The sequence below is a fragment of the Quercus lobata genome, chromosome 10, assembly GCF_001633185.2.
Source record: "Quercus lobata isolate SW786 chromosome 10, ValleyOak3.0 Primary Assembly, whole genome shotgun sequence".
NCBI classification, from domain to species: Eukaryota; Viridiplantae; Streptophyta; class Magnoliopsida; order Fagales; family Fagaceae; genus Quercus; species Quercus lobata.
This window is the reverse complement of record NC_044913.1, coordinates 65,074,884-65,095,905: the sequence shown is the minus strand read 5'-3', so window position 1 is coordinate 65,095,905 and position 21,022 is coordinate 65,074,884. Positions and strand designations below refer to the sequence as shown.

At 33.3% G+C, this 21,022-nt stretch overlaps 1 protein-coding gene across 1 annotated transcript; it reads left to right on the top strand.

Annotated features, from left to right (window-relative positions):
* Positions 1-1,892: 1,892 nt before the first annotated feature.
* Positions 1,893-13,617, top strand: LOC115965415 (MLO-like protein 1). The gene is made up of 14 exons (XM_031084631.1): positions 1,893-2,364; positions 2,522-2,579; positions 2,714-2,943; positions 6,079-6,195; positions 6,321-6,381; positions 6,645-6,739; positions 7,414-7,488; positions 7,613-7,701; positions 7,985-8,034; positions 8,422-8,462; positions 10,148-10,357; positions 10,462-10,529; positions 10,621-10,681; positions 13,145-13,617. The coding sequence occupies exons 1-14, from the start codon at positions 2,245-2,247 to the stop codon at positions 13,418-13,420; spliced, it is 1,551 nt and encodes a 516-aa protein (XP_030940491.1). The 5' UTR covers positions 1,893-2,244; the 3' UTR covers positions 13,421-13,617.
* The last annotated feature ends 7,405 nt before the right edge of the window (positions 13,618-21,022 follow it).

The window sequence follows — 21,022 nt, the reverse complement described above, 5'->3', positions numbered from 1 at the left end:
CCCACCAAAATGGACCATATTCTTAATTTCTTATCTCAATTTGTTCCATGTACAAGACTTATAGTCAAAGTTTGGCATATAAAAGTTGAACATCTTTTCTAAAGTCCATCATCTAAAAGCTTGAGAAAAAATTCATTTAAACCAACACAATATAGAAATTATAAAGGAATCAAAGAAAAATTGTCAAAAATAATGAAAATTTAATCCGTGCTTAAATTCTTTTGTGAATATAATAAAGTCCTGTCACAAAGTTTTTTGGGACTCATGCTGATTAGTGATAATGAGTTATAAAGGAATAATCAATATTAGTGGGAGCATCTATGTTGTTTAGCAAGCAACATGTGTTGGTATGTATAAATATGATATGGATACAAAGTCAAATACTTTATAATATAGAAAATGGAGAAACGAGTAAAAAGGAAATTAAGACAAAGTATAGGCATCATTCAATGTTCGCGTTCGTGTATGAATTGAATATGCATTTCTTTTTCGAATGAACTGGGAGTGAAAGTCCGAGAGAGAGAGAGAGAGAGAGAGAACGTGACAGACGGGAAAGTTGGAAACAGATCAGATCCTTCCAATGACAATTGACAATAATTTCTCTGCGTTTCCATTCCGGTAGTGTCCCCTTTCCTTATTTTATTTATTTATTTTGTTTATTCCTTATTATTCAAAATAAACGTAAATATTTTTACGCTAAAGAATGAAATGAATATGATACGCGTTCTTTTCTGTCTTTTTATTTATTTATTATTATTTAAAATATAAACCTTATCCTAATGGTTTCTCTTTCTCCTTCCTTCTCCATCATCACGATGCTGAATGCTAATGATGCCTAATAATGCCTTTGTAATTTGCATACACTCCCATTCTTTCATTGCTGATAATTGGTAACCTTAGGTTAGAGGATTTTTTTGCCATTTAGCATTATTTTAGCAACAATTTCGTTAGTCGGTATGTTTTTGAAACATTTTAGCAAATTAGCATCTCGAGTTTCTTAGACTTGATTTCAATGAAGGAACTCAAGTCTCACACACTCGATTTTGATGCTTTGGAAGGTTGATGTGGAAATTTTTATACACGTAGAACTCAGGTCTCGAAGACTCAAGTCTTGTTCTTAATTTTACATTTTTGAGAAACGGAAAAGAAGAAAGAAGGAGAAGAAGAAGAAAGAAGAAAGAAGAAAGAAAAAAAAGAGGATACCCATTCCCACAGCAAAACCAAAGCCACCCTGTGAAGTCACTTGCAAAAACCAAACCTACCTACAGCAAAACCAAACCCACCCCACCTATTCTCATCTCAGTAGCGAATCAGTGATGGATCTCCCGATTGGGAAGGTGGCCGTTCTTCTTGGTGTAGGTTTGTCTCAAATTTCTCTCTTTTTCTTTGATTCTCCGTTTTTTTTTAAAAAATTCTAAGAGCCACTCCGGTGTCGATGCTGAGATCATGATTGTTGGGTTGGAGAAGAAAAATGAATAAGGAAGTGGAGAGTGGGTTTTGTTCTTGGGTTTTTCAAAGCAGGAACTTGATTTCTACGTGAATTTTAAATCCACTTCAGCTTTGCAAGCACATGAAACTCGAATTTCTAAAACTCGAGTTGTTACAGGGAACTCAAGTCTAAAAAACTCGAGATGTTAGTTAACTAAATAGTTTGGAAACGTTACTAATTGACAAAATTGTAGCAAAGTGATGTTATTTTGCAACCCAAAAAAAAAAAAGAAAAAAAAAAATCCTAGGTTAGAAGTAGTCAAAACAAAAGAAAAAAAAAAAAATCTTTTTGAGAGTTTGGTAAGATTCATGGTTACTTGTTATTAGGAGCGGGGTGGGTGTGGGACCCACGGTATCTACATACTGCCTATATAACGTAACATGTGCTCATGTGTTGGGTCAACCCAGTTTTTCATTTGTCCGGAGTTGATGTTTGCACTGATTAGCGGTCAGTCTCGCTCAGCATATTTTAATCTTTAGCCTTTAAAGGGCCAAACCCCATAAATTCTCACATTTAATTTTCTTTTTGGCTCATAAGGTTTTTCTAAAATGGCAGTGGCGGCTTGATAATCCCACCAGCTGCTTTACAGCTTCTCTATCCCACTCTTCTGATTATGATTCGATTCTCTTAGTTCCATTTTCTTGTTTCAAAGACAAGAATTATTTGTAGGAGAGAAAAGAGTGAGAGTACTGCACTACATCATAATTTTTGGTTAATTAGATATTAGGCAGAGATAGAGACAGAGACAGAGAAAGATGGCAGCTGGAGAAGGTCCAACTTTGGAGTACACCCCAACGTGGGTTGTTGCTATTGTGTGCAGTGTTATCGTCGCCATCTCTCTCGCCGTTGAACGTCTCCTTCACTACACTGGCAAGGCATGTCAATCTCTTCTCTTTTCTGCATCCTTTGTATCATTTCTATTTCCTTATTAGTCTTAGTCTTAGACTACTTGGTAAACGTACTGATCATCATTAATTATTTATATAATGAATGACTCTCTCTCTCTCTCTCTCTTTCTCTCTTCTCTTGCAGTATCTCAAGAAAAAGAACCAGAAGCCTCTCTATCAAGCCTTACAGAAGATCAAAGAAGGTCACCAGTACTCTCCGCTCTCTTCCTCTCTCTATTACATGCATATATATATATGTGCACACACACTTATATATAGAGTTGGATATATACTGGGTGTGCCTGATCATATTATTTTATGGTGTGAATGAATGCAGAGTTGATGTTGTTGGGGTTCATATCATTGCTACTCACAGTGTTCCAAGCACGGATTGCCAAAATTTGCATACCCGAGAACTTAGCCAATAAGTGGTTGCCTTGTAAAACAGATGCATCTTCTTCTTCTTCTACTACTACCCATTTCCAAACCTTGTTCACTTCTTTTATTCCCCGTCGCCTCCTCGCCGAGGCAACAACTACTCCCGAAGAATATTGTGCTAAGATGGGGGTACTTAAAAACTTTTTCTCTTTCTAAATTTTGGAACTTAACCGCAATCAGCGCTTGTATCCATATTACTATTTTGGCTATTGGTGATTGATTAATGGGGTTTTCTAGTTTTGTTGTTTATTTTAATCAAAGTAGATACAAATATGTCACAAAGGAATCAATTTTTAGTGGAGCTAGTTGACTTTATCAACGCACCAAAACAATTTTTGTATTTTGGTTTGTAGTTTGTAGGGTATTGAGTACTGTTTATTGGGGGGAAAGGGCCCATATGATTTTTTTTTTTTTTTTTAATTTTTTTTAAAAGCAAACTACAGATAAATTTTTTAATCATGACTTGACTTGGAACAATATTTAGTTTTTGAAGTTTTATAAAAACTAATATATTATTGATTGGTGGAATATTCTTCCAGTCAGTCTTCTCAAAGCAAATGCATTGGTTGCAAATGCATATGCTCTTCTTATCTACATACCAGTTAAATCAACGGGCAGGGTGGATTGTTTGAAATGTCACATATTTGGAATCCGACATTAGTTACTGTTCCTTATTGTTAGCAGTTTCTTTTCCGTTCTGTTCTTTTCTTCTCCTCCTTTTTCCTTTCTTTTGAATTGTCTTTGTGTATTATAGACTCTTGTTCAATCTTCTGCAGTAGCTAAATCTTACTGGTAGGAGGCCTATATTACAAAATTGTCAGCTAATGTTAAATTGTTAATACAAACAAAATATTTTTACTCTTCACTGTTTGAAATTGAATAGATCAACATCTTCTAGTGTGAACAGAATTATGTAATTTTTTTTTTTTCCCAGTTGAAACCTTTGTGGGTTATAACTTATAAGCATGCATAACTGAACTCAGCATCATATAAAGTTATTAAGGTCTTCAAAGAATGCTCTAGGAATGCAATCAAAATCTAATTTGTTAGCTAAGGTTGCACATGCGTTTATGAATTGAAATATCTTATTAGTTTTTTAAGCTCTATCACCGTCAAGCTCTATCACCGCCGGCCATCACTCGATCTAACCGCCGGCCATCAAGCGCTATCACCGCTGGTGTCAAGCTCTGTCACCTCCGGCCATCACTCGATCTCACCGCCAGCCTCCAGCTCTCACCGCCGGCCCTCAAGCGCTGTCACCACTGGTCTCAAACTCTGTCATCGCCGACCCTGAAGTTCATCACAGGTTCGTTTCTCACGGCCATTGTTTCTCCCTTTCTCTGATTTTAATTTTTTAATAATTTATAAAATGTTATTTTTAGTTTTAGTCCAATGTTTTTTTGGTCTTTCTAATAACTTTGGGTTTGTTTTAGGGCTAGTTCATTGTATTTGATTTGTTTTTTGTGTTTGTTATTGATGCAGTGTATCGACATTGCTGGATGGTGATTGGGTCCAAAAAAAATAAAAAGACATTGCTGAACAGGGAGTGGCATTTTTGGATCGCTTTTTGATTGGGCCACGATTTGGGCCCAAATCTGACCTGGCTGGACGGGGCCACGGGGCGGGTCCGGTAAAAACCTGTTTAATAAACTGGTCGGGTCTGGGTATGGAAAAACTCGGCCCGAACCCGACCCCATTCCTAGTCCTGTGACCACCCTCAATTATACATGGCGCCGCCAGTGACTCCCTCTCTCATTTCTGCAAGACAAAATTTACATAATCTAATTGGTCTGGATGGTTTTACAGAAAAAAAAAGTTATAATCACATTTGCCATCAATGATTTTCATATTAGGTGCAGAATTAGAACATGTCATAATCCCCAGCATTGTTAATCAAGTTAACCTGGTATAAATAAGAAAATTTGAGAACCTAGGTTCTTAATGCTCATGTTTTAAGTACTGCCAAGCATATATGTTTGCTGTTTCAGGGCTTTCCCTGTCTTCCTGGTCACTTACTTAAGATTTCATAGTAAAAAGATTTAGAACTTGGAGATTCAGCTATTATGAAATCGGCCTCCTGGGCCAGGATAATTAATGTACTCATGCGAGTTCTAGCTTTAAAACATTCAAGTTAAGTCTTTATAAATCGAACTCCAGAAGATACAACAATGCAATTGTTTATAGGTAAAGCACACGTATAATCAATGTGATCATTAAAACAGAGTAAATTGCGCTAGTTAGCTTGTCTTGAATTACGTTCTTTTTCCTGTATAATAGAAAGATACAACAGCACATAGGTGAATTGAACTTAGCTTCTATATATAAGAGTCTTTCTTACCTGATGAAGCACCAAATTTCTTTTGATATGCATTGCCAATGTAACAGTGAGGATAACTCCTTAAATAAATCATTAAACTTTCACAAAATATTGAGGTTCTAATCATGGATAAGGTTTCAAGCAGATATGTTTGACTGATTATTTTGGATATGACTTCACAAACTCTTACTAGCCAGGGTGCATTTTCAGAGTAAATTCTAAGTAACCTTAGATGAAGCGTCCCATATATTCTTATTGAAGAGTTTTTTGGTGTTCCAAAGAGCCAAAAAGATTTTTCTAAAAAATTGGTCGTTTAATCTTTGGAGTGCTTATTTTTTCAACTAATTCCTGCAATTGCTAGTTATATCTTCAGTACCCTTATATGATACAGCAGATAGCCTTAGAGCAATATGACCTGAGGTGATTGTTAATAGCAGAGTTCTCTCGAAAGCAGTGAAAAAGAATTGCAGAGTATACATGCCCCTTAGAGGCTATAGAACATTAGTTACTGTTCCTTATTGTTAGCAGTTTCTTTTCTTCTCCTCCTTTTTCCTTCTTTTGAATTGTCTTTGTGTATTATAGACTCTTGTTCAATCTTCTGCAATAGCTAAATCTTACTGGTAGGAGGCCTGTATTACAAAATTGTCAGCTAATGTTAAATTGTTAATACAAACAAAATATTTTTATTCTTCACTGTTTGAAATTGAATAGATCAACATCTTCTAGTGTGGACAGAATTATGTAATTTTTTTTTCCCAGTTGAGACCTTTGTGGGTTATAACTTATAAGCATGCATAACTGAACTCAGCATCATATAAAGTTATTAAGGTCTTCAAAGAATGCTCTAGGAATGCAATCAAAATCTAATTTGTTAACTAAGGTTGCACATGCGTTTATGAATTGAAATATCTTATTAGTTTTTTGCTTTCTTTACATCTTTTTTTCAGGGAAAGGTCCCACTGTTATCTCTTACTGCACTGCATCATCTTCACATATTTATCTTTGTGTTAGCTGTTGTGCATGTGACTTTCTGTGCTCTAACCATTCTTTTTGGAGGAGCAAAGGTTAGTTGTCCCTATTCTTATAATTATCTGTCTTTTTTTTTTTTTTTTCTTTTTTAATTATAACCAAGAATTTTTATTCTTTAACCTTAGACTCAATTTTTCTATAATATGCTTTAATGGTGTAGATACGTCAATGGAAACATTGGGAGGATTCTATCTTTAAAAAGGAAAACAATCCAGAAGAAGGTAATGCTCAATTTCTCATTAAAAGTTTTAAGTCTAAATACTTTCCTGTGTTATGTTTCCTTCTGCTGAATCCCGGATCATAAAATAAATTTTTTCCTTACCTCAATTCTTTTGGACTGAATGTTATAGAATTGAGTCACTCAGAATTTTTCACTATGGCCTGAAATTTCTTCATTCACCCTGAAGTGTGTGCATTTTCCTTAGTATCCAACGACTACTTGCCGTTGTTTACATCTTTTCTCACGAAAATACTGTATTTGCAGTTCTGAAAACAAACTTTACACGAGTCCAAGGTCACGATTTTATCAGGAATCGCTTTCTGGGTATTGGCAAAGATTCAACTTTGTTAGGATGGGTGGTAAGTTACAGAACCCTTTATAATCAAGTCAATCTGCCTGTTTGACAAGTAATACCAACTATGATTACAACCGCCAATAATTTGATTCATCAACGTTATTAAAAGGATTATGTAATGATCATACTTATCAATAGTTTTTCATGATGGAGAGCATTCATTTCACCACGGTTTCTTGGTCTCTCTTCTTCAGAATATAAATTTCATTGATGAAATTTGTGAAAAATTACAAAGTGACCATACTGACCATTTCCATTTTAAATTCGTTTGATTAAAAGTTGGCTTACTAAGATTCATAACTTAATAGTTTCCAACAGTATCCCAGGTTGTTATATAAATATCAGGAAAAAGAAAAACCACTATCTTTTACCTCTTCTTATATGCCAGACTACACGTACTTTTTTTTATAAAAAACCCATGTACTACTCAAATATTAACAAGCCTGAAATGCATAGGGAAAGGTCAGTTTCAAGACAAAAAAGAAAAAGAGATTAACAAAAAATGATTTCACTCTGAAAATTTAAATGTTGTAGATCACCTTTCCTTTGCATTTTATGTATAATAATCAAGAATGAAATATTTCAGCTATGACATTAGAAATCATTTCTGGGATGCTTGCCTGACTTGTAATGGACATCAGAATTGATTTATTTTTTTAATGACTTCATCATTTTCAGCAATCATTTTTCAAGCAATTTTATGGGTCTGTGACCAAAACAGATTATCTGACAATGCGACTGGGCTTCATTATGGTAAGTTATATAAAGTTCTACATGTATTCAATTTATTATTCTTTATTTTTTATTTTTCAAAACCCCATTACTTTTTACTTCACTAGATAATCTTTCTGATTTTTAGTATCTTTCTTTTCTGTAGACTCATTGCAGAGGAAACCCACAGTTTAATTTCCACAATTACATGATTCGTGCCCTTGAAGCTGATTTCAGTAAAGTCGTTGGAATAAGGTTAGTCACAATAATTAAAGACATTCCAAGTGCACCCACTATCTTATTTTCTATATTTTGAGCTTTATTATTCCTAATGTGGAGTTATAAGGTTAAACCGATAAAAAAGTACTGACTTTGAAGGTTTGTGCTTATGCTCAACCTCTTTTGTTTGAAAAATGGTAGTACTTCTATTTTCCATGTATTTTATTACAATATACTAGCTCTCTGTGCACTAAGTACTTTCTAATCTGATTCCTCTTAGTTGATAGATCCTACTAAATTCTAACTTCATCAATTGCAGTTGGTATCTTTGGTTATTTGTGGTCATTTTCTTGTTGCTGAATGTGGCTGGTAAGCTCTCTCTCTCTCTCTCTCTCTCTCACAATGTGAGATTCACATTAACAAAGTGTAACAGGTTTTCGCACATAATTGAATGTATGGCCCTAAGACCATCCTTAGCAACCCAGTTTTTCTATTCTGACTCGCATTTATAATATGGTCCTAACCCAGGTTCTGAAAACAGTGTAGAAATTTTCGTTGTAGAGGTTTCAAGTTCTTGTCCATATGACTCACATTTCTAAATCTAATTACTGTTGAGTTGAACGTCATGTTCTATGAATTATTCATCAAAATTTCTGTTCCAATGACCATAATGCCATAGTCCTTATCTCTGTTCTAGGCTCAGCCATATGAAGATCATTATCTCCAATCCATCATGTATTCTGACTTTTCTTGCAGGTTGGCATGCGTACTTCTGGATTGCATTCATACCCTTCATTGTAAGTTCTACGTCATAGTTTACCTGTTAAATTGCTTATATATTTATGCAATTTTATTAGTCACAGTTTTGTGAAGATTATACCTTGTAAGAACATTTTGATTGCCAACCTTTGTTTTTCGTTTGCGCCGGAAGAGCAAAGTTTGTTTGTGCACTAGTTCACCCTAGAATTTAAATCTTGATGCCCACTAGCTCACATGACAGATTGTGCTTATGTGGTTTCTTTCTTCTTCTTCTTCTTCTTCTTCTTCTTTTTTTTATTATTTTTTTTATTTTTTTTTTAATGTTGGATTAAAAGGAACTAGCCAGTCTTACATTAACTGCATTTTCTGAGTTAAATTCCTTTTGATATAGAAGGTGGCTTTTGTATGTAAAAATATACATATTTGGTTTTTAACTTAATAAAGCGGTGTCATTGACAGTTGGTATCTATTTCTTCTTTTGAACACTTCTAACCTATCACAAGGAGCTTGTAATATTTTAAAGCTGAATCTTACAGTCTTACACCTAGTGTAGATCATCAATTCATAGAAACCATCATATGTCCCCTCAAAAGCTTGACATACTTATATAGGACCAAATCATAAACATCTCTTGTAGCAGCAATTAAGCATTACTACAGTTCACCCAAGCTTAGGCTCTATAAAAGGAGTCTTACAATCTTACAGGCGCTTCCAGAAATTCAAGGAGCTCTCAGTGGTACGAGATAATTTTTGGGCAAGAATTTGGTATATACATGCTCATTCTCCCTAAAAAGGAACTTGTGAAAGATAATAATTATATTAAACTGTATTTTTGCAAGCATGTCACTAGTTTCTATCATATTCAACTTGGTAAAACATAGAGATCATAATTTCCACCTTATCTAATCATCCAAGTCAACTAAGGTTATTTTTAAATAAAATTCTATATGATAAAAAGCAAGAAAATTCCTAAAATTGACGTCATTGATGTTAAGGTGATCCTTCATTTAGTTGACTTCAAACTGTAGCAATACACAAGCAAAAGCTCTGTTTTCATTATAGTTGACTGTTTAGGACAAATGGAACATGTGCCAAAAGATGTCAAGAAGGATGTTATTCCTGGTTTCATTAAATAGTACTTGTATACTAGTATTTACAAATATAAATCTGTTAGAGATATTGGTTAGGGATTTTGTTATGTCTATGTGAATAAATTTCACAATTATGTTGTCAAGATTAAATTCTGTGCCCTTCAATTTTAATCCATTTCATCAAGTCCTAACACATTTTTGTGTGTGTGTGTCAAAAACATAAGGAAGATTGCATGCACTATTTAAATGGCTGACATTGTTCAATTTTGAGTGTGTAATTTCTACACTAGAAGGAAGACTGGATAAAGACTTTGTATACCACTTTATGATATGTCCCTCATCAGTCAACCATGCCACCTAGCAGCTACATGTTATCTATACAGTTATAGTTGAATAGATGGATTTCAGGCTTTTCAGCTTCTAAAGAAAAATGTGTTAGCTCATTTCTAGTGTCTTTTCCATACTTTTGTTTAACTTACCATGTTCTTTTGTTGAAAATAACAATCAAATAAATGATTCATAATAATTGTGTGTCTGCTCAGATCATCAAACTACATGTTCATCTTGTATATGTCCTAGATAACATGTAGGGTAAGGGCCATAACATTGATATTGTTTTTTATATTTTACAGATTCTACTTGCTGTGGGCACTAAGTTAGAGCATGTAATTATCCAGTTGGCCCATGAGGTTGCCGAGAAACATACAGCAATTGTAGGTGATTTGGTAGTTCATCCTTCAGATGATCACTTCTGGTTCCATAGGCCCCGGATTGTTCTCTTGCTGATTCATATCATCCTGTTTCAGAATTCATTTGAACTGGCATTTTTCTTTTGGATATGGGTAAACCAATTAAAATTTAATATTCATTACATACTAATGAGACAAAGATAAATTTGAAATGAAAACTATGGATTGAATTCCTATGGTGCTTCAATATGTTACAGGTTCAATATGGATTTGACTCATGCATAATGGGAAAAATCAACTATATCATCCCAAGACTTGTTATAGGGTAAAACAATGATAATAATTATTCTATTCTTGAAATCATGTGTTTCTATTGATGAACCAATCTGATGTTAAATGTCAACTTTTATTCATAGGGTATTCGTTCAGTTCTTCTGCAGTTATAGTACCCTACCACTTTATGCAATTGTCACACAGGTGAGTTGGATCATCACTGAGAATTCACCTTCTTTATGATCAATTAATTTATGTTGGGATTTTAGGCTGATGAAGATTGCTGAATTCCTTAGAGCATTCTTATCAAGAATGCTAAATATTTTAACATTTACCATTTTAAAATCCTGTTTTATCAATTTTAACGTATCATTTTACAATCCACCGAACATCAAACTTCACTTAAATAATATTATTTTTATTTTACCACTTTCTCTCTCTTTCCACCACTTTCTTCTCAATGGCTAGCCACTGTCAGCCACCACCACCATAAACCATCAACATTCAACAGCAAACCCAGACTGGCCAACCCATTGCCTCCACAATTAGCATCCATCCAAAAATCAACCCCATAGCCAAAAAAAAAAGAAAAAAAAAGAAAAAAACAAACAAACAAACAACAACAAAAACTATACCAAACTTGAGAGAGAGAAGCTCACTGAGAGGAAGAGAGGGAGGCTGAGGATAGAGCGGCGAACAAAACCCACAAACCCAAGACCCACGGCGGCCACAGCAAGCAAAACCCATCAAACCCAAGACCCACGCCTAGGGATGGCCATACCCATTGGGTAATGGATATCCAACCCTACCCGATCCAAATGTTTCGAGTAACACTCGGTTCTTAATTGGTAGAACTTAACTGGGTAGGGTATGGATATTACCCGAATTGTTCGGGTAGGGTATGGATATTATCCAAACCCGACCCGTTTTTTTTTTAAAAGAAAAACCAAGCTCTTGCTTCTGCACACCTGATGAGCAGTAAGGTGACCCACATTGACATTCTCATCCCTTGAATTACGCTCAGCCGCTAGTGCCATTGCTAGGTTCATTCCTGTAGCTGTAGTAGGTGCCTGATGAACATCATTAACATTCACATTCGCATTGCTCACCAAATCCTACTCTTCTTCTTCTTCTTCTTCTTCTTCTTTATGGTTTTCTAGGATGGCCAAAGTTGAAGAAGTCGGGCTCCACATGGCACTACAGCACCCCATTCCCTTAAATCCTAGTCGTTGTTTTAGATTTCTCCATCTTCCTCCCTGATCTCTGCCCTCCATTCTCCTTTTCTCCCAAAATACCAACTTATGTTTCTTGTTTCTTTTTTCTTTTTTGTTCTATTTTCTTCCCCAACTCCTTGCAAGCTTAATAATAGTGCTTGTTCTCTTTATTAATTATGCTGATTCTTAAAGAAAATGAAAACTAAATTATAAAACTAATAAAAACATAATTTTAGGCAGCCGCTGGCTCAAATCGATTAGTTTTTATGTTAAAATGTTTTGAATTAAAAAAAAAAATTAAATGGGTTTCGGGTTTCGGGTAGGGTATGGATATCCATGGATAATATATTCAGGTAAGATTCGGGTATGGATATTAACGAGTATTGATAATCGGGTATCCATGGGTAAACTTTTCGGATCGGGTATGGGTATACCCGATCCATACCCTACCCATGGCCATCCCTACCCACTCCTCAGCCACAGCAACCCATCTCAGTCACCACCCACCCACCTCGTTCTCAACCCCAACCAAAACCCACCACCCCGATCTCAACCCCGGTCAAGTCGATGATCCACGAACGTAGACCCACAAACCCAGACCCATGAACCCAGACCCGTGAACTCAGACCCAAAAATCGCCGGAGCACATCAGACCACAACCCACGACCATCGGCGGAGCACACTCATCGGCAAAGCACAGAGAGAGAAGAGAGAAGAAAGAAGTGGAGAGAGGAAAGAGAGAGAGAAGAGAGAGCCTGAGGGAATAAGGGGATGTTTGGTACACGGGGATTACTTAATATATTTATAAATAAACAAAATAAAGTATGTTGTAACGTAATAACTAAACCTATTCATTAGTTTGGTTATGAATTTTTTTTTTTTTTTTTTTTGAGGGGGAAGTTTGGTTATGAGTTATAACATAAAAATGAAACTTAATATTTATTTTAGGAAATATCTTACTTATACAATTATATTTCCTTAAAAATTATTATTTTTAAGTTTAACAGAGATATGTGTTATTTTTTATGATTTTTTATTTTTATAATTATTAAATGTATATGGAAAGTTTGTTTATTTATAAATATATTAAGTTTTGAAATTATTGCACTTATTAAGGAATAGTTAATACAACATTTTAAAGAGGAATAATTATTCCTCATTTTGAAGAATAGCTATTCATAAGGAATGACTATTCCTTGTAATAAAAACATAACCAAACTAAAGAATAATTAAACCATAGGAATAACAATTACATTACAACGCCTATTACAGTCTACCAAACATGCCTTAAAAAATAATTTTTGTTTTACAATTGTAGCTACAATGCGGTCTCAAATATGAGATTGCACTTTAAGATTTGGCCGGTTTAATGGAGTGGTGTTTTTATCTTAAAAATGCTAAAAAATAGGATTTTTAGCATTTGAGAGGTTTAATAAGAATGCTCCTAATGTAGATGGGAAGTTCATTTAAAAAGGCTATATTTGAAGAACACATACAAGAAGGGCTAGTTGGTTGGGCTCAAACGGCAAAAAAGAACAGGGGTTTGAGAAAGGCTGCTAATGGCTCAACTACTACTACTACTACTCAGGGTTCTACTACTCATGCATCCAGCCAAATGAGTCCAAAAGAAACTACTCCTTTGGCAATTCAGATGAGTGAAGTATCTGCAATGGAAGAAGGCAATGGAGGAGAGATTGCAGCTGCAACTCTCTACGGTGGACATAGATAAGGGCATCATAGTCTCACTCAAAACTCTTGCAGTTAGCCGGGTGGTTTTTTACTTGTTGAAGTTAAGGTGAATTTAGAAATAGTTGTGTTTTGATATATGCTACATATTTATTAAAATTGTTCAAATGCATACTATATAGCTGGTTTATTGATTTTATTTCTTGTATAGTAATGATGATGATGTGTAAAATGATGATATAATTTTGATGTAAGCAGTTAATTAAGTACTAAGTTCAATAGAATTGTTTGCTAGCAATCAGAACTAAATAACTTGGTAATATATCATGTGGAATTATTTTCTAAAGAAAAGTCATTAGTAGTTATTTCATGTGAAAATCTCTCTACATTATATTCAAACAGTCTATTCATAATGGATTATTCAAAAAATGGCACTCAGCTAACAAAACAGACTAATAACAGACACAACCAGATATCAAGTGCTTAAAATACAACAACACAACGCTCATTAAGTATTGGCTATAATATTATCTCTACATCACCGTTCTTTTACACAGGAATAGGATGTTTCAACTTTCAAGATCTAGACCGATAGCCAAATTCAAGTGCTTCGTTTTAAAGAAATCCAATTATTCAAAAACAAAATTGAAAGTCATTTCAACCCAACAACATAGAAAAAATCACTAATTTTATAAATTTCTACAACAACAAATACAAGTGTAGAACTTTGGGCAGGGAGTAAGCAAGAGCTAAAGGTTTGGATTTTTATTTTTTTATTTTTTTGGGAGTGGGGGGGGGGGGATGGGCATGAATTTAGGATGGGAAATGCTAACAAATGCCCTTAAGTCATTCGTTAATAATTCATTTAAAGAAAGTTTTTATGGAAAAGAAAAGAAAAAAAAAAAGCAATTAATGTTTTGATAGCTTTTTTCATTTCCCATAAAAATGTTGTCAAAATTTTCCTAAAATGGATTCTTAACTAATGCCCTAAAGGCACTTGTTAGCATGACCCATTTAAGATTTTATGAATGATCTATTTGTGTCAACAGTTGAGAATGGTATGTTTTTAATATATATGACCATGTTTTCTAGCCTCATGTTTTGTCACAATTAGCTAGGAATTTTAAAGCCCAATTGACACTTTTGAATGCTATTAAGTATTTGACATTTTGGTTTGACAAATTCTAACCACTTTACAATCTCTTCTTGGATATCATTAAATAATTTTCGAAACTCATAAGGACAATAAACATCACTGATAATATTACAAACTAACATTCCTCCACTGTGGTCATCAACAAATATCAAGATATTGACAAAATAAAAAAAATCAAGCTGGGAGTGGGAGCAGCCTTTGTGTAGAGTAGAGAGAGAATTTAGGCTAATTTTGGTATTTAGAATTAAAAAAAGTGCAGTATGAGATCTTGATTTGGGTTTAAATAAGTTTTAATATTGTAGTGTGCTATATTTGCCTAATATACAATTGTACTTTTTAAATTTAAAATTTATTATTCAAATTTCTCATCTCTTAAAAAAATAATGAGATTATCATGATAATCAAAACTCATCACAAAATTAAAATGTTACCTTAACCAACATAAAATGAAACCAAAGGAACAAAAGGTAGACTTTGCAATAATTTATTATTCAAACAATTAGTAGGCATATTCAAATTCATAACTATGAAAAATGTGTTTTGATATAAACTCAAATTCCTATTTATAAGAAGAAGAAAAAAAGTAAGTATTAACCCAAACCAAAATTCAATTAACCAAAACTATAAAAGAGAGAGAGAGAGAGAGAAGTCTTTGTGATAGGAAATGAAAAAACACAATACCAAAACACATATTAAAAAAAAAAAAAACAAAAAAAAGTAATTACACTCCCCTCCCTTGAAATTTGGGAAAATGACACTCTCCATCCTAAAATTGAAGGGAAAAAACACTTTTCCCCTTGACATCTCATTGACCAAACTTTGTTAAATTAATATTAAAAATAGTATTTGAAAAAAGCACACACAATACTCTCTTAAATAAAACAAAAACAATAGGTTCCTATTAGCTCAACTGGTAAAGTTTTTTATGATTGAATAAGAGATCTGGGGTACAATCTCATCCTATACCAAAAATCGATTGGTATCTATCATCAGAAGCAAACGCTATAAGTTAAAACTCTCTCTAAAAGAAAAAAGATAGAACAGAAAATAAATTGTTAGTTTTTGGTAATGAAGGTTCCTTGAATCCACAATATGATAATTTTTTGGAATCTACCAAAGAAAGACAAAATCTAAATTTTATTAATATTAAAACTGAATTGCCTTTGCTACAATGTGTTTAAATAGTAAAAAAGAAAACCTAGAGCAATTAGAAAGACTAGAGCAATTAGGAAAGGAAAGCGTATCAAACCCTAATTTGACTAAACAACATTAAAGGTACCTAAAAGTAAGGAAAGAATAACTCTAATCCTAAAAATCTATAAATTACATAAAATTACCAAAAATAACAAATCTAATACTAAAAATTTGAAATTTACATATCTGGTTTGGTCCGCTTAATTTCCATTTCTTGTTTTATCCGCTTATCTGATCACATGAGAGTTAAATAAGATGAAAATAAATAGTAATCTCTATAACCCCTCACACATTGTCTTTTACAGCTTTGATTCCACCACCATCAGGAAACTTTAGCCTCCACCTTTTTGCATCTAATTTTTTTCTTTTTTCAATATATCTAGGCATACACCTTTTCTAAGGAACATCTCATTATAATATAATAATTGTTATTATTGGTTATATCAATTTTTTATTGATAAGATATATCATTTTTAAAGACTCTTAAAAAGTCTTACAAATTATATAATAGTTAAAAAAAATAAGTTTATACCAAACTATTGTTATTGTTTTATTTAAGAATTCATTCTACTAATTGAATGAGTGATATTAGGTATAATATGAATTTTGTTACATAAGTCTTATAAATTGATGTATCATCAATTACAAAAATTAATATAAATACTAACTTATTATTTTGTTGAAATGACACTAATTACATTAATTATCATGTAAATTTGTAAATTTTTTGTTAAAAATTTTATAGTAGTTTTAGTATTTTTCTAATTACATATTAGCGCGTTGATAATTTGTTAGTGCCAAATTAACAGTAATTTACATCATTAAAAAAAAAAAAAAAATTATTCATATTCCCAAATCAAAATTCTAGTTCCGTCCTTTACTATTTCTGTTGGATATAATCTCTCCTACATACATCACCAACGTTCTTTTAGACACCCACACAGAAATAGGATCGATGTTTCAAGATTGAGACCGACATCATCAGTAACTAAATTTGATTGTTAAAAGAATTTTACCTTCAATAAATTGGGTTAGCCTTAGCCATCGGAATTCTTAGTATAATAGGATCGAAACGGATAATTAGGAATATTAATAGAGATTGAAGTAGGAAAAAGCACCTGTTCATCCTTATAAAACTAGGTCTAAAACACTTCTTCATCCCACACTTGATCATCTTAATTCTGATCTTGTTTCTTGTTGCTGATACGACTTTCTAAGACTTGGATGCATGGCATGGCGCTTGCTGGTTCTGTGCCAGACAGAGACTGGGCGTATCTGCCAGTGCCGGTTCTGTGCACCATTCTAGACATGTTACCACCTGAACACATCGACCATCTTCGGTTTGGTGCAGTTTGCAAGCAGTGGACATCTGTTTCAGAGGACCATAATCAAGCAAAGCAGCAGCGTTGTGGTAAACAACTACCTCCCATGTTATTGATCCCTACCGAAAACCACACCCCAACAGAGCGAAGGTTGTACAGTGTTGTCCAAGGAAAAATCATCTATAACGTTGAGTTACGAGTGCCCCGATTGCGAAAGATTTAGCGGTTCTTCACATGGCTGGCTGGGCATGTTAGACGAAAACAAGTGTCTTTCAAGAATGGACGCACCATTCGTCTCCCTCAGATTGAACCTCAATTCTTTGCTGTCACTCATCGGGGCTCAATTCTTTGCTTCGATTCACCCTCAAAAAAAAAAAAAAAAAAAAAAAAAAAAATATTTCTTTGCTTCGATGCTAAAGATGGTTATAGCAGGCGCAGCAGAAGAAGCAAAGTAAAGATACTTGCACCAAAAATGGATCCTCCAACATTTTCTAAACGGGCATATCTTGTGGAATCCTCATCTGGGGGAGACCATTTTTATGTCCAAAGGAATTTAGATCTTACATTGCAACATACTAACCATTTCAAGGTTTACAAGTTACTATTGGATGAGCAAAGTGGCGAGGTGATGGACCGTATCGAGGAAAAAAGTTTGGGTGGTGACACATTATTTGTAGGTACCAATTATTCAATGTCTTTCTCTATCTCAACTGCAGCAAAATTCCCAGGCTGCCAGCCAAATTTCATCTATTTCACACCTGACTATTTTGAAGCTGGTGTATTCAGTGAGTCTTATAGACCACTTGATGTGGGTGTCTTCAATGTATAATGGATGGAACTTTTGGACAACACTACAAACTAACATCTTTGGATGAGCAAATGCCCCCTGTACTTTGGATCGTGCCTCCTCCGTTCCAGAGAAAATTAAATTGAAACTACTTCATTTTATTAAGTTTGTATTCTTTTCTTGTTAATTTTACAATAATTCAAACTTCGTTTTTTTACAATTTAATTTGAAATCAGTTTTATGTATATTAAGACTTACCTATAATACTTATTTTGTTGTATATATTTTTTATTAAAAAAAAAATTGTATAACACTTTAAGACTACAACATATTATAATATTTACCATTAAAAGTAGATTTTATTTTTTAAATTGATTATATGATTTTGAAATTTTTAAATAAGAATTTAAAGTATAAAATACTTTTATATTCTAAAATTAAATATTTTTAAGCAACCTCTCAAACGCTTTCTAAACCACTCTATTCTCAATCGCAAACACCGAATTCATTATCTCAATGAAATTATGGAAATCATTAGTAAGTATCAGCATAAAGAAAATGTGATTAAACAAAAATAAATTAGCTAAAAACATATCCAATTATCAAAATTTAATTGTCTTTAATTGAGCTTCCATATCCTTTTTAAGAAAAGTGAAAAGTACTTTGAAATCATTATTGAATTTTTTTTTTTAATCACTATGACTCATACGACACAAAATAACAGTAATAAAACCAAAAAACCTACAAATTATGAGTTTTTTTTTTTTTATCACTATGATTCAGAGCTCTGGAAATTCTAAAATCGTAATTTTCGATAAATCAAGCTTGTGTCGAGCTTCTTCAATTAATGTCAATAGAAGTATCTATTGAGCATTTGTCGAGACTTAATGAAACAACTTTTCCTTACTTGTTTCTTCAATTAATCTTCATGACTTCAAAGATACCACTTGATATATTTGATCAACATACTTCTTAATATATTAAGCCCATCTTAGGTCTATCCAATTACAAGTAAAGTGTGTTTTGTCAAAAGATTAACCAATTACAAAGAAAATATGACCCTAACATATAATGTCATAGCTCTTGTCTCTATTCTAGGCTCAGCTACATGAAGATCATTATCTCCAATGCATCATGTATTTTGACTTTTCTTGTAGGTTGGCATGCATACTTCTGGATTTCATTCATACCCTTCATTGTAAGTTCTACGTCATAGTTTTCCTATTAAATTGCTTATATATTTATGCAATTCGATTAGTCATTATTTTGTGAAGATTATACCATGTAAGAACATTTGGATTGCCTGTCTTTGTTTTCTATTTGTATTGGAAGAGAAAGTCCAGCAAAGTTTGCTTGTGCACTAGTTCAAATTAGAATTTAAATTTTGATGCCCACTAGCTCACATGATAGATTATGCGGATGTGGTTTTTTTTATGGTGTTGGATTAGAAGGAACTAGCCAGTCTTACACTAACTGCATTTTCTGAGTTAAATTTGATACAACGTGACTTTTTTATGTGAGATGTTATATATATTTGGTTTATGACTTAGAGAGCGTTTGGATTTGGCTGATAAGTCTGCGTTTGCGTTTAGTTTGTTTTTTTTTTTTCACGCGTTTTTAGCTTTTTGAGTGCTGTGGTTACTGTTCATGTATTGTTCAATCAACATTAACCGCAAATTTTGACTTTTCCCATTTGTTTCAGCCAATCACAGCACATCGTATACTGTTCACGGACCCACAAATTTCACTTTTTAGCAACTTTTTCATTAAAAATGGGTCACACGATACTATTCACACATTTAAAAATTATTTTGCTACAGTGTTTTTCAGTTTTCAGTTTCAGTTTTCAGTTTTCAACTGTATCCAAACGGACCCTTAATATAGCAGTGTCATTGACAGTTGTTGGTATCTAGTTCATCCTTTGAACACTTCTAACCTATCACAAGGAGATTGTAATATTTTAAAGCTGAATGTTATAGTTTTTCACCTAATGTAGATCAAGGAAAAATTATGGTTGTCAAATATAAAATGGAGTCTTACATCATCAGTTCATAGAAACCATCATATGTCCCCTCAAAATCTTGACGTGCTTATCTAGGATCTAATCGTAAACAACTCTTGTAGATGCAACTAGGCATTGCTACATTTCACCCAAGTTTAGGCTCTATAAAAGGAGTCTTACAATCTTGCAGGTGCTTGCAGCAATTCAGAGAGCTCTCAATGGTATAAGATAATTTTGGTCAAGAATTTGGTTTGAACATGCTCATTCTCCCTAAGAAGTAACCTGTGAAAGATAATAATTATATTAAATTTAGTAAAATATAGAGACCATAATCTCCACCTTATCTAATTATCCAAGTCAACTAAATTTATTTTTTAATAAAACTCTATATGAGAAAAAGCAAGAAAGTTCCTAAAATTGACATCATTGATGTTAAGGTGATCATTCATCCATTGGACTTCAAACTGTTGCTATACACAAGCAAAAGTTTGTTTTCATTATAGCTGACTGTTTAGGACAAATGGAACATGTGCCAAAGAAGATGTCAAGAAGGATGTTATTCCATGTTTCATTAATAATACTTGTATACTAGTATTTACAAATATAAATCTGTTAGAGATATTGGTCAGGGATTTTTTTATGTCCATATGAATTAAATTGCACAACTATGTTGTCAAGAATAAATTCTGTACCCTTTTGTTTCAATCCATTTCATCGTCCTAACACATGCTTGTGTGTGCGCACGCATGTGTGGTGTGTCAAAAATATAAGGAAGATTGCATTAACTATTTAAATGACTTACATTGTTCAATGTTGAGTGTGTGCAATTTCTACTCTAGAAGGAAGATTGGCCATAGAATTTGTATACCGCTTTATGATATGTTCCTCATCAGTCGACCATGCACCTAGCAGCTACATATTATCTATACTGTCAAATTGAGTATATATATGGATTTCAGGCTTTTCAGCTTCTTAAGATAAATTTGTTCTAGTGCCTTTTCCATACTTTTGTTTAACTTACCATGCTCTTTAGTTGTAAATAACAATAAAATAAATGATTCATAATGACTGTGCATTTGTCTGCTCAAATCATCAAATGACATGTTCATCTCGTAAATGTCCTAGATAACTTGTAGGGTACTAAGGGCCATAGCATTGATATTTATTTTATTTTTTACAGCTTC

Excerpts from the sequence above, each read along its gene's own strand:
- LOC115965415 (XM_031084631.1), top strand. The coding sequence starts at position 2,245 with ATGGCAGCTGGAGAAGGTCCAACTTTGGAGTACACCCCAACGTGGGTT. Across the intron at positions 2,580-2,713 it reads CTTACAGAAGATCAAAGAAG|AGTTGATGTTGTTGGGGTTC; the intron begins GTCACCAGTACT and ends GAATGAATGCAG. Across the intron at positions 6,196-6,320 it reads TTCTTTTTGGAGGAGCAAAG|ATACGTCAATGGAAACATTG; the intron begins GTTAGTTGTCCC and ends TTAATGGTGTAG.